Below are 14,754 nucleotides of genomic sequence, written 5' to 3'. Positions count from 1 at the left end.
ATGGTACCATCAGTAGGCCTGGGCTCTGGGTTGTTTTTCGTGCTTTCGGAGTCCCTGACACTCTGCTCACGATCATTAAGGACCTTCATGATGGTGAGCAGGCCCGGATGAACTACGTGGCCGGGAGTCGGAGCCATTCCCTGTACACCTTGGGGTGCGACAGGGATGTCCTCTGGCTCCCACATTATTTAACATCTATTTTGACCACGTAGTTCGTGAAGCCTTCAATAGCTGTACCGAGGGAATTTCCACCTGGTAAAGATACAATGGGAGGCTGATCGATGCCCGGGTGTGGTCAAGGGATGGCTCCCTATTGCTCAACCATGTTATGTATGCCGATGATCTGGTAATTTCTGCTTACTCAGAGGAGGAGTTGGAGGCACTGCTGCTGAACCTGGAGCTTGCCACTAAGAGGTGGGGCCTTACCATCAGCCCCACCAAAACTAAGCACCTGCCTGGGTATTTTTTACCATCGGACAATCCACCCACACATGACCCATTGGTGATAGGACGGTTGTGGAGAGAGTGGAGAGTTTCCCATACTTGGGCAATGTGCTCATGATCTGCTCCGGTTTAACAGCAGAGGTCTCACTCCGAATTAGTTGAGCGGCATTATAATTTCATCGGTTGCGTAACGCTGTGTGGAAGCTACCTGGTCTGTAACTCTGCACGAAGCTTCAGGTCTTCTCGGCTACAGTCATTCCCTCCCTTCTCTACGCTTGCGAAACGTGGACCCCCCTAATGGAACATCTTCGCCAGTTAGAAACATTTAGGCTGGCCTGCCTACGATCCATCCTGGGTTTAACCAGGCTGGATTGTGTGAGGAGCCCACAAATCCTTGAAAGATCTGGACAAAGTCCTATCGGTGAGCTCCTCCGGCGGGCAAGGCTGCGGTGGATGGGTCATGTAGCCCGCATGCCCAGTCACTGCATGCATTAACAGCTTTTGTTCGGCTAGATTGAGGGGAATAAACGGACGCGGCACGGGTTAGAGAAGAGATGGAGTGATGTGGTACAGGAGGATGTGGAGCTGAGTGGACTTGCCGATGACTGGTACCAGCAGTGTCAAGATCGGCCTCTGTGGAGGAGGCTCGTGAAGGACGCTACTGGGCAGTTGGAAGCAGTTGCCCTTCAACAACAACGGAGGGGGGAGGAGCGACGCTCACAACAACGAGCGGAGCGCCTGGTGGCTAAACCACAGCAAGTTGGCACAGTAGGTGGTGAATCAGCCGGTCATCTCAGTCAGTCGACCCGTGGAACCTGGGTCTGCCCCGTGACATCCTGCCAGCGGGCGTTCGACACTTCACGTGGCCTCAACATGCACATCGCCTGGCACAAGCGTCGTGGTGACGTCACCCCCACTTAGTGGTGAATGGCGGTTGTTGTTGTTGTTGATCGCACCTGCAGCCTGATCTCATCAGATCTCAAGAGGCAGGGTGGCACCGTTTTGGCACTTGAAGGTGTAGCCAGCAGAAAAGGTGTCTGGCCGACACACCGGTTGGCCGAGATTGCCTCCTGGGCCCTTCGATGCTGGGAGCTTCTTCAAAGAGGTTCCCAGCACGTGGAGTGAAACGTTGGACACCGTACTGAAATAATGCTGTACAGCATGAGCCAAAAAACCCAGAAAGTGGTACCGCCTGGCTAGTTTATTTGGACATGGTGACTTGGTACTTCACCACTGATTGGTGACCAAGGTTTGTACACGAAGCCATACAAATATACAAACACAGACATAATTTCAACCGTGATGATGGTTACAAACTGAGTAATCATTGGAAAGATGTGATTAACCATGCAAAATAAGATTTAACTACACTTATTTGGACCATCTTATTTGACAGACAACTATTACAGGTTATTGATAGACAGCCATGCTTGTTTTACCATGTTTAGTTGTTTCTTTTTTCACACTATTGTTATGTAGGCCAGGCTTAGTCACAAACCGTACCTCTCCATAACAAAGGCTCAGCCTCTTAAGCCTCACCTTACCATATTAATAAAAAGTGGCCCTTCCCCCCTCTCCAACCATTATATATACGGAGTGGTAGCTCTTGTAATCTCTCATTTACTTGATACAGCTGTCGTGGCTGTGACGGTTCCACCTGAAGACGGAAGCTTGTGTTGCCTCAGAAACGTCGTGATTTTTATTTTATTTTACTTTTATTAATTTTAATGTTTTACCTACGTGACTTTACCGAAAAAACCTAAGAATATGGACCAAGTAACAGTGAAGTAGCAAACTGTAGCTGTGAAACACTTGTCAAGAGATGGGCAATTCAATGGATAAACGTGGATAATAAGATGAATATCCTACCGCGTTCTTTTATTCGCAAAGAGACATGGGAATAAAGGATGGTCGTAAACTGCAAGAGACCACTTTTGGGTGACTTATAATCACGAATAAATGTGGATAACAGGATTGATTTTCTCCTCAACCCCTTTAACCAACGTAAAAGTGACTAATGTATCAGTTCGAGCAAATCACTTATTGCTCACTCCAATTACTAAAACATGATGATGAATATGATGATGATGATGATAATAATACTCATTGATATCCTTTTATCAATTCATTGCTGGCTGAAGGTCTCCCTTTTGCCATGTCTTTTAAGGTTTTTTTCTTACCATACTTCACTACGCTGGTGATTGCGGGTTGGTGTCGGGTTTCCAGAACTAGTGCAGATGTCACTCACCAATGACGTTAGCCATCGAAACACAGGACCGCCGGGTTCATAGCGTGGTGCACTAACCTCTGGAGCCACCACTCCCGCCTCGGTGTGGCAACACGGTTTCACATGTGAACCAGGTTGGCTTTGACAAAGTCACGGGAGCGCAAGAGAGCGGTGTGTCCCCAGTGCACGCCGCAACAACAACAAAAAAGCTTTGAGAACAATGAAGGATCCACCCTCCAATAGCAGTCATTTACTGTTTTCGAGCGGAGGATGAAACCGCTCGGCGAGATCTGCGCTGAACACGTGCCAAGCTCCAGTCAGAAGCCCGTCCCACCAAACCACCCCGCGTCTTCGGCAAGAACGTTTGACAGCGTTTTCCCCCTTTTCACCAGTTGGAGGAAAATGTTACGGAAAATACTGCAGCGTTTAAAACGAAGGCCGATCAACGTGTCTTCGTGAGACGTTTGATCTAAACGAGGCTTTAAATTTAAAGTGTGTCGTTTTTTTGGCTTCCGATGAGTTTAAAGGAATAATAAATGAATTGCGAGCGGGCGTATCGGTGAGAAAGCGATAGCGTCTAATGTGCGGCGGTGACACGTTTGAGTTGCACAGCATTTATTCTATAAAGTATTCGTATATTGTCTATTCTCTTTCATTAAATTGAACAACAATAAAGAGGAAGAACAAAGTGTGTCCATTCATTACTCTTTAAGCCGTCATTTTAAATTACCTTGACTTTCAAAATGTCATTCTACTTTCGATCATCATCATCATCGTCCATCCACTGCCAGATGAAGGCCTCCTCAAACTGCCATCACATCTCATGATCCTGCGATGTAGTCATTCACCCATAGCACCTGCACATAAACAGATTTCATCACTCCATCTCCTCGGTGGACGATGCTCTCAAACAAGTTCCATTCCTTTTCCTTCACGGCGTTGATGACTAACATCGTAGCAAATTGGCCACCTAAAATCCAAGTCGGAGGGCTACCTCAGCTCACCATCACTGCATGGTCAAGAGTAGTTGTACTCAGGGCAGAATGGCCTCCTCCACGGTAAACATGAAATTTCCACTGTTAACTCAGTGGAAGTGCACGAAGAATATTATTTAGATTCAATCCTAACAGCATCGCCATCGGCCATTTTGTATCTACTGCAGGATGAAGGCCTCCCCACGCCGTTTCCATGACGCACAGTCTAGAGCTGCTTCCATCCATCTCACTCCCTCACGTCTCCCTCCCTCGCGTCTCGCTCCCCCGTGCCTCGCTCCCTCACATCTCGCTCCCTCACGTCTCACTCCTGGTCTCATTGCTCCATCTCTGCGGTGCTCATCCTACGTCCTCTCCTTTGAGCGACATTCCACCACCAGTCTCGTCCACTGACCATCATCTAATCTAGCGACGAACAAACCAAAACATAGCACTCGCATTGAATCTAGTTTGTTAGGTGGGCGTAGCTACACCAAATCCTTATTTTTCATTCAGCAGGAGTCAAGAGGTCAGCATGGTTGCAATTTTTCCCAGCTTGCTCGCCACCACTCGCTGCTTAAAGGCAGCTTCGTGATCATTCGGGCAGGGAAGTCTCAACAAAGCATTCCATGAGGGGTGTTTGCAATATCCCACGCGCTGTGCATTATAGCATCACATCAAAGCAATGTGGCGATACATTACGAGTGCACGTGCGTGATCACGGTGGTTAAAAATTAACTATCCACAAACGGAGTGCAAACGTGTGGAATCCTTGACGTCCGTAAAAAGCGTCATCCATTCACAGGTTAATTATAACGAGACGGTGGCAAGTTTGAGTGGGCAACGCATCGCTCATACGCTGAAGTTTGAACAACAAAAAAAGGTCACCTTCAACAGCACATAGCAGAAGCGTGCAGAACAATCTCAGCTGAGACGTTCGTGAACATCCTGGAACAACCAAAATATCGATAAGATGCGCATCACCAGCACCATGGTGGCCCTCATCCAGCAGTGGATTGACGTAACGGACCGTGCGTGCATGTGTTGAGGCCCTCTGTGTGTTTGGCAGCAGGCAATATATACGTCGATGTTAAATGGCACTCATGAACATCACCGATATTTTTTCAAAGGTCTTGAAGACCTCGTCCTTTAGGTTAATAACCCAGTGTTGTTATGCCTGCTTGCCATTGAAGTAGCAAGTTCCTTACACCTGTCAACCCCTTATCAGTGCCTACCTTATTACAGACCAATTCAGACCTTATTGGTCACCCCGTGCCCTTATAAATCTCAACGTTCATCCAACAAAGTCCCATCACAAGGGAGAAACACAAACAAATAGACAAAAAAAATTGCCCTATTGAAACGGCTGTACGCCGTATGCGCCTGAAAACTCAATTTCCCTGTAAAAGAATACTGGGTAAACCGTCTGGGTTTACCGTCTGGGTTTACTCGGTGACGTGATTCGCAGAAGCGGGTTACTGTGCAATGACATTTGGGAGGGAAGCACTGAAAACATTGCTCTCACAATTCGTGTGTATGTCGAGGCGTCACGGTGGCGAGATGTTAACTACCTCGCCTGGTATACAAGAGGTCATGGGTTTGATCCCGATCCTGACGCCTGTATAATTTGGAGTTTGCATGTTCTCTCCGTGGTCACGTGGATTTTTCTCCGGGTCCTCCGGTTTATCCCTCCACATTTAGAAACATACCTTTAGGGTATTTGGGTGCTATACATTTCCACATGATAAGCACCTCATGAAAAAGAGCTATAGAGCTCAGTGGGCCTTACCTGCTAAAATAAACAGTTTAGTTTAGTTTTGTATGTTGAACTTATTTTGCACCGTACATAGCCAACCGTGCAATTTGGAGATGCGGGGGAAGGACAACAAACTAAACACAAAAAGCAGGTCTAAAAAAATTGGTTTTCAATCTAGATGTAAAAGTCCGTAGCTCCAGTGGCTTGCTAATATCGGAAGGAAGAGAGTTCCAGACGGCCGCAGAAGCGCATCTGAAAGTTTGCGATGCAGTTACCGTCTTTCTTGGATGGCCAGCCAAAAGCTGCTGCGAGGATGATGGTTTCTGCGTGATGATTTAAACGAATTTGCTGGGCACGCAACTGCACATAAAAATGGCTGAATGGATGTGTGTGGGTTCAATTCTTGGCCATGCACATCAGTGACAAGTGACATGTGAACATATTCTGGGGTCACCCCAAGTATGGCTCAGGCTTAAAAACGAGTCCCTCCTGTTGTAGTGTGTACACTTCAGCACTGGGGAGACAACAGTGAGTTAATAGCTGCTCGCTAACTGCACTTGACCTTGTAAGTTCATCAAGTTAATTTGAGATCTTCCTTGTGCACCTTTGCGCCTGCGTGCAATATGTGCACGCGTGTGCGTTTGCACAGAGCACACATGCACACATTGGACTGCTCTTGAAACGTTACCCAGGAATCTTACGTGTTTGCATATGTATTACAATTCTGGGAGGAAGGTGCTTTCCGGGATTGCATTGATGAATGCATATGGTAATTGGAAAAATGCATTATATCTTGAAGCGCCTTCAATTCCATCGCACGTTACATGAAAGGCAAGAGTGTTGCTTTGATTGGCAAGTCAACAGCAACACAATTACCATAAATAAAACCTGGCTTCGCAAAATGTCAGAGTGAAATGCTATCTCCCGACTCCGTGCTATCTCCAGACTCTAGCATGGCAGGCAAATGCGTAATGAGCACGAGCGAGAGTAGACGCGTAAATAGGTGCAAGAATATTAAAATGAACATTCATTAAGCGCGATGGGCAAGGGCGTTGTCGTGGTGTAATGACTCGCGCTGGCGCACTGGACCGCACCTCCGATTAGTACGGTGCCAAAGAAGTTCAGCGTACGTACGTAGAGAGGGGTCGCTGGTACGATTTGAGTTGAAAAAAATAGCGTAGGTTTCTTATATCCTCACCTCTGCCTCCGTCCACCCGGCAGCGTGCATCCGGCCGCCACAATTAGTTAGGTCACATGTGGTGGGGTAATAAAGTGTGGGTATACTCCCCATCTCTTCCAAGACGTCTAACCACCGGTGAACGAGTAGGCCAAACTACCCTAAAGAGGAGCGGGGGGGGGGGGGGGTCTGACGTTCGCTTGAGTGGAGGAACCTTCCATCAGCAGTGGCATGAGCCAGAACTTTCAGAGCTGCGCTTTTACCTCACTCCGAGACAGGCAACGTGTAGAAGTACAATAATAATGGTCATTATAATAATATAATTAGCCGTGTATATTTTAACTGTGTATGACAGTTAGAAGTATGGAGAGAATGGGAAGATTGCTTCAGGCATTGAGATCAGTGGAAGTGAAGAAGCGCCCACATTATTGCACAATAACGGACATTGTTTGAGTTTGTCAATGTGATAGCACACGAACGCCAATTCTATGCCGACCATCACTTCATTGTGGCGTGAGAATAGCATGCAATATCGACAGGATTAATTCACTGATCGATTGCCGCGGAATGAAAATTCATTCCCGCAATCGCCGTATTTCCCCCAGATGACTCGTGTGCTTGGGCAGATGACTCCATAGAATGTTTTCAAATATAAAAATTCATCAAAGGCGTTGGGATTTCACTTTTACTTTGCGCATCAATCAATTACACCGACTGCAAACCGTGCTTATCCTAACACCAGCTTGAATTTCAATTAGCCACGTGTCAGCGCTTGCCAGGGTGAGTACCACACAGGCTTGCTTTTGGCGAGAGAGAAAAAAACCTAACGAACGTGGCCGTAAAAAGGTGAGCAACAAAGTGTATGAAAAATATGATGGATGGGGCAGTTAGTGCAAGCCTTGCTTAACACTCACTTAACAAGCAAGACGGCTGGACGTGCTTCCTCCGAGCGGAGGGGTTTGAAGGACACTGTTTTGGAAAAGAAATGTCACCGCTGTCTCCGCATTATATCGACATTCCTGCATTGTGCACGGCTCGAGAACCGAAGAGGTGTATGCTCAGCGGGACTGAGGGCTGATGGAGATTCGCAATGGATAAGGCACAGATGTGGATGAGTAACGGGTGTATAATATGAATGTCGATCATTCAATCGATATTTTTTTGGGGAAAGAGCCTCTCACGAGAAGGTTGCCTCAAAGCAGTTTACAGGAAACATTTTATGCAAATGACAACCACAAAATATTGTAACATGGATATGTCAGAGAAAGTAATCACGAGAAATAAGTATGAAAACGCTGTAAGAAAAACACTTAAGAGCGATACTATCCAAACGGCCGTTGTTGATGATGACAATGCCAATGATGAAATGAAAGAGCAATGCGAATGGTGATCCTGATTATAGGGGCCCGATGATGATAATGGTGGTGGTGGTGTTGCTCCGTTAATGGAACCACATGTCCAACCAACATTCATCCACTCACTCATTGATGCGCCCTGTCAATGCGTGACACACTCATCCACCATCACGCCTAGTCATCCATCATGCCATTACAGCCTCGACCCACTCACGCCGCTACAAAGCGACGGCCGCTAAGCTAACAGGGAGCCACTTAGCGGGCGGGAACTGAAGAACGGTGACACAACCGCAAGATGATAGCGACTTTAATACGAAACCATTACATGAACTAAACCATCATCACGCGAATTCCGGTCATTCTCGCAGCGGCTTTTAGCGAACCATCGGACAAAGACGGTCACCGCATCGTGCGCTTTCAGATGCGCTTCTGCGGCCGTCTGGAATGCTCTTAATTCCGATACTAGGAAGCCACTTGAGTTATGCACTTTTAAATCTAGATTAAAAACTAATTTCTGGAGAACTGCTTTTTGTGTTGGGTTTTCTGGCCTTCCCCCACACCTCCGATTGGCACGGTTGGCTACGTACGGTGCAAAAAAAGCTCAACATACGAGCATGCATGCATTGAAACAGCTTTATAAGTAGAAGATATAAATCACAGATGTGTTTGTTTTCAAACCTATTTTGGCCTAATGGGAAAAAAACAATGTTACGTTTTTCCATTAACTTGGCATCATCATTGGAACTCAGCCAGTTTGACTCATGAGAACTGCCTCATATACGATCCTCTGGAAATAATGCTATGTTCCCACGAATACGAGAAACAGACCTGGGACACAGTGGCTTAATCCAGGGATGGCTAAACGTGTCTTAATGCTGTCCCGATGCTTCTAGAACCGTGTGGTTGTATGCGCGTATGTTGAACTTCTTTCGCACCGTACGTAGCCAACAGTGCTAATCGGTGGTGTGAGCGGTTGTGTGCACTTCGTACTCCCCACTTCCTACGCCCTGCCCCATCCCTTCCTTACCCTATCTATGGCCGAAGGGAAGGAATCATTCGTTTTTTTTTACCACGGTTAACCATAGTACTCTGGGTTATATTACGCTATCACAACATAGCTTCTATTACCTTTGTCATTTTCCAACGTGTTTTTCTTTTAAGGCTTCTTAAAAAATAAATAAGGCTGTCAAGTTGACCTATGGGAGAGATCTGCCATTGAGCACACCTCTCCTCATGCACTTTAAACCCGCGATGTCACAACGATTTTCCAGGGCGGCCCAGAATTAAATAAATAACTCGCGTGGCTTCCTTAAATGCGAGGCACATGACCCCCGGGGCCGGTGCGGGCTTAGCCCAGCAGGCTTGCCGTGGAAATCCGGGCCCAGATCGCCAAACCTGGGCCCGGGGCTTCCCCCTCAACCAGTGATGGCGGTGGGCACGCAGCACGACCTTGTGGAGGCCCCGCGGTTGCCCGGCGGGGGGCGCGGGCGTTACCGTATGATGTCGACGTGGCCGTTCTTGGCGGCGAGGTGCAGCGCGCTGGTGCTGTTGGGGTGGCTGGGGTCGTGGGGACGTCCCTCGAGCAGCGTGGGGCACACGTTGCTGCTCAGCAGCAGCTTCACCACCTGCGCGGGGGAGACGGGCACGGACCGTGAGGCCGGGACGGGCGGCGCCGGTAAGACGACGCTCGCCGCGTCCAGCTGCCCCCTGGGAGGCTCGGCGGTTTAACGAAGCTGCTTTGTCTTTTGCCGCGTGAAGCCCAACGAGCGGTTAGCTTGTATTTTTCCGAGGTGGCCTGGTTGCACGTGATGGCTTATCTAAGCGGCTTTAGGGCATGCGGGAATTCAGAGTAGCAGCCAAACACGGATATGAGAAAAAGGTCAGATCCGTGAACATCTACGGAAAATGAAAGTGACACGGCGTACAAATATGTCACTGGGCAAAAGCAAGGTGCATACTGCCGCATGCCTTTGATCGCCCACACCTCCAATTAGCACGGTTGGGGGCACCACGGTGGCGAGATGTTAACTACCTCGCCTGGTATCCAAGAGGTCGTGGGTTCGATCCCGACCCTGATGCCTGTATATTTGGAGTTTGCATGTTTTCCCCGTGGCTGTGTGGATTTTTCTTCGGGTCCTCCGGTTTTTCCCTCCACATTTAGACATCAACATCGCGCGTTTTTCGAGTATTTGGCTGCTATAAGTTTCCACATTATAAGCCACTTGATTGGGCTGTCATTTGTGGCCATGTTGCATCTGAAAACGAGCTTAATAGCTCAGTGGGCCTTACCTGGTAAAATAAAAAATAGTTTAGTTTGGAAAGAAGTTGAACATGCCATACATATGTGAAACTGTCAAATTTGTGAATGTCTATAGAAGATTACAGTAATGCCATCCACACATACTGTGTCAGCGGTTAATTGTTCTGGGACAATGTTAGGCAGTTGGACATGCAATGTTGTACTGCAAACGTATGCATAAAATCGAAAGTTGTTCGTCCATTCATCTGTCCATTCATCCGTCCGTTCGTCCGTTCATCACTCGGATTTAAAATGAAAAATGTCTCTTCCCAAGCACAGTCATTTTATTCTAATGACCCTGACACAATTCCAGGGGAGGAATGGTGTTGGGAGTGGAATAAGTGCAGAGGAGTGAGGGGTGGGGTAGATGGAGTCTCGGGGAAACGATCCGTGAAGATTTCATATCCAACAGAAGGCAGTAACTATTTAATTTCATGCAGTACAACCATTAGATTCTCTAGTAAAAAAATAATATAAACAATGTTCATTTCTCTAAACATTTCAGAGCCTCTAGTGCCATTTCCACATTTCCATGGTGGGGACCAGTCTTTTCAAGGGACGACCCCTGTTGGGTCCCAGGGTTTGACTCGCAATAAAATGACCGCAAGATCAATTGCGGTATACACGAACATGTACCGCCCCGTTTTGTCAATCCACCGATGGATGAGGGCCTCCCATAGCCGTGCGTGTCCCTGGGAGTTATTTGACCGTACTTCACCACGATAGATCAGTACGGGGTTGGTCGCCCACCATCCAAGCACAATGACTGGCTCAATTCGTGCTTAACTTCCAAGATGTGATTGGATGTGGGGTGCATTCTCGGTGAATTGGGTAGACGGCGATGCCCTGCGGTGTGAGCGCACCGTGGTACAGGGTTAACCAGCGGCAAAGTAAGGTTACAAATAAAGGAAAGTACAAGGGTTAACAGATGATTACCACAAAAAAAAAATTTGAAATTAAATAACGTAGACACGGGTTGTTTAGTCTTATTTTTGACCTTCTAGCCTACATTTAATAAAAGGGAGATGAAATGTTAATTTCTCCTCCCGGGCAAGTGTCTCTCGCGTGCGGAGAGAGGAGGGCCGGAGCACGCAATTGCTGCTGCTGTTAGTCCCCATCGTGGCCAGCATGCGGGACATCGTCAGGGCAACCACTCTGTGGCCTGGTTGAAGTGGACACCGCCCCCCCCCACCGAGAGTGATTTCCCACTCAGCTGAGCGTGCGGCAGCACTCACTCACATCCTGTTTATTACAGGCCTGAGCTCGAGGTGGAAATTCCATGCTCTAATGGTGGGTCGAGTCTGTCCGTAGGATTTCCGCGGTTGACTTCTACCACGAAGTAGTACTAATTTAAAATTGATAAAAATAAAATAATAAAATCACGACGTTTCGGAGGCAACACAGCAAATCTGGCTGCTGCAGCAAATCTGGCTGTGACGGTCCCACCTGATGACGGAGACTTGTGTTGCCTCCGAAACGTCGTGATTTTATTATTTTATTTTTATAAATTTTAATTTAATTTTTTACCTACGTGACTTTACCGAAAGAACTAAGAGTATGAATCCTTGCAGTCACGAAAGCTTCAAATCTAAAATGGTACTAATTTGATCGGCCCCCGAGCGATGTCATGAAAGGTTGAATCAGTTCTCAGCCCCGCCGTCGCCCTCCCCCAATGATTGCAAGCCAGACACTACCACCGAACCACCCGGCTGGCTTGACATACCATCACAGGGCACTTGGTGATGATGGCCAGGTAATAATCTTTAAGCAACTTAGGTAAGACCATTGGTACCTCATTTGCCAGTAAAAAATATGATAATTGGTTTTTACCCTTTTATCTGGCAACAAAACTGACACCTTTTTTACGAGGAGTCATGTTTGCATAGACCACAATACCTGCAGTCATAATGCAAACAAAAAACATAACTCTGATAATGTATGCACTGTCCTTGAAGACTAGGCTCTAAGGAAAGCTGTCTCGGGTGTGGACCAATCAACTTCAAGGACAGTGCATACATTATCAGAGTTATGTTTTTTGTTAGCATTATGACTGCAGGTATTGTGGTCTATGCAAACATAACTCCTCGTAAAAAAGGTGTCAGTTTTGTTGGCAGATAAAAGGGTAAAAAAACAATTATCAACTTAGGTGAGGTGCAGATGCACGGGAATTGAACCCAGGTAGCCTGCAGGTGAGGAGTGCTACTTCAGATTGTACTATCCACTGAAATACTAACACACTACCGCTCCCCATGCGCACATGCCCAAGCATACATTCATGCGCAGTAAAAAAAAAAGATAATAATAAAAAGGTCTTCAAGCCGAGCCAGTATAAAATCAATCCAACGCAGCGGAATATTCAATATCGAGAGTAATTTAATGCATTATTTCTCATTACTCGAGTGTGTTAATGATGAGTGTGTAATTTCTCCGTCGGTGAAAATAACGAATTTGTTAGCTCGTTCGTATTCGGGTGACTGCATGAAAGGACCTTCAGAAAATGTTGAATAAAATTTTCATTCAGTTGGGTTTCCCATATTCGTAAGACACTTTCTCAGGTCACCGAGGCATGTACGGAATAGATACGCAGTCCGTTAATAATACAAGGAGATCCTTCACGCTTGCTCATAACCCCGAGGAGATGTAGTCCTCGCGGTCACACGGGAAGAAAAAAAAAAAGCTTTTCAACAGTCACACGGCACGAAAATTATTCAATAGTGCCGAAAGAAAATAATTTACAAACGTCGCCACCTGTCAAACTATTACTCGTGTGAGGCTTCACAAAGCAGCGATTGTACTTCGCTAGACATGCATACGTTGAGTTCGACTATGTCCAAAATCAGCTTGCTCCTGCCCGATTGTTAAAGACTGACCCTCCCTAAAAACAAAGTCTGGAGACTCGGCGAGGTTTTGCTTACGTTAAATAAAGGAATGATCATTACCCCCGTGCCATGAAGGGAACGTTAAAGACTCTGAATTTATTTGCAGGGCTCGGGCAATCTGATGGCCAACATTATGCTTCATGTGAAGTGGAAGCACAAGCAAATGTCGCGCAATTAAGAAAAATATTTAGAAAACAGGGATTCTTTTTACGTGCTTTCCAAGATAAAGGCTCTCTGTTGTGTTTAGCAATTGGCTAAGGTACATCATGACGAATAGGCAATTGGCTAATGGGCAATTGGCATGGATATAAGGAATAAATGAACGTGAATTATATCGGTTCCTTTGTAGTACGGAGCGAAGAGAGCTTTTTTTTTGCTCTGCCACTTTGAAACTCCCTCCTGCTGAATTATTGACATTTGTTTTGTACGCAAAGTGATAATAAAGCAAAGCGAGCGAGCACACGCGAAGCGAGAGCGCCTGCGAACGTGCCCGCAGCCCGGAGTTTCTAATCGCGATTTGATTGTAATCAAAACTCACGACGCCTCGGCTGGGTGCTCGGGGAAGAGGGAGCGAGGGGGGGGGCAGCGGGGGTGGTGAGGGGGGGCGAAGTAAAAACCGTCGTGCGCCTCGCAAACTATCGCTGTCAGAACGGAGTCCTAATGAGGGAACAGCGAGCGTGCGTTGTTCATCAATTCGCACACCAATTTGTGCGTTCGCTCAACAGGCAAAGGGCAAAGTAAATAAAAAAACACACCCGCGCTTGTTCTGTTGCGCTGATTTTGCCCACAACTGTTACTTACACTCTGCCAGGTTAAGGTTTTTTTAATGCATGTGTAGACATGTAATATGTATATTTCGAGGCAAGCGAGCGGTATCATTCAGCTACGCGCGGGGAACGGTGCTGAATGCACAAATTTGTTTCAATTATTCAGCGTAGCCTGGCTTGGTTAATAACTTATTACAGCATCATATTTGAATGTTAGAAAAAAAATATATACACATGGATTGATGTGCGCGGTGCCACAGTGTTTCGCGCGCGGGGCTATGAACCCGGCGAATGGCACGAGTGATATTCCTCAACTGGCCCTGCCCACCCCTGTGCTGCCCGACCTTCACCAAACCCTCGCCAACGGCCGAATGGCTCTCTTCACGGCGTTTTCCCATCGCAGATCGTCTGACGCCGGACACGCGTGCCACGTTCAGAATGAGCCAGGTGACATTGCGATTAACCCTGCCAAGAGCCAATGTTCACGCTATTTCTGTCCGGTCATATACGTTATTTTTATTTTTATTTTTGTTTTGTTTTATTTTACTTTCATTACTTTTAATGTTTTACCTACGTGACTTTACCGAAAAAACCTGAGAATATGGTCATATACGTCTTCATCATTAGCATCATCGTCAGTCCAACGCTGCACTGCACCTCATTTCGACGTCCCCCAATTGACCGTCGTCTCCCGCGACGCGATTAAATTCCAACGTGCATTTACAGAGCATCCAAATGCGACGGCTTCTCTGGAGACCAAAAACAGCGGGCCGTGCACAGTCCACGGCTGCCCTTAATGGGTATTATTGAGAGAAGAAGCAGTCAGTCACAGGGAAGACGTTTCCTGAAGCTGAACTTGGAGAAAGGGGGCAGCGAGGT

General features: G+C 46.9%; 1 protein-coding gene across 1 annotated transcript in view; it reads right to left on the bottom strand.

Moving 5' to 3' along the window:
* LOC144730364 (caskin-1-like) overlaps window positions 1–14,754 on the bottom strand; it is a 413,671-nt gene that overhangs the window by 61,087 nt on the left and 337,830 nt on the right. Inside the window, exon 6 of the mRNA XM_078611135.1 lies at window positions 9,425–9,555. Within this exon, the coding sequence (XP_078467261.1) occupies window positions 9,425–9,555 (131 nt within the window). The remainder of the gene's footprint in view (window positions 1–9,424; window positions 9,556–14,754) is intronic.

This window comes from Lampetra planeri, chromosome 35 (genome assembly GCF_965212315.1).
Source record: "Lampetra planeri chromosome 35, kcLamPlan1.2.h2, whole genome shotgun sequence".
NCBI lineage: Eukaryota > Metazoa > Chordata > Hyperoartia > Petromyzontiformes > Petromyzontidae > Lampetra > Lampetra planeri.
Note: the sequence above shows the minus strand (reverse complement) of the source record. Positions and strands in the feature narration are given on the sequence as shown.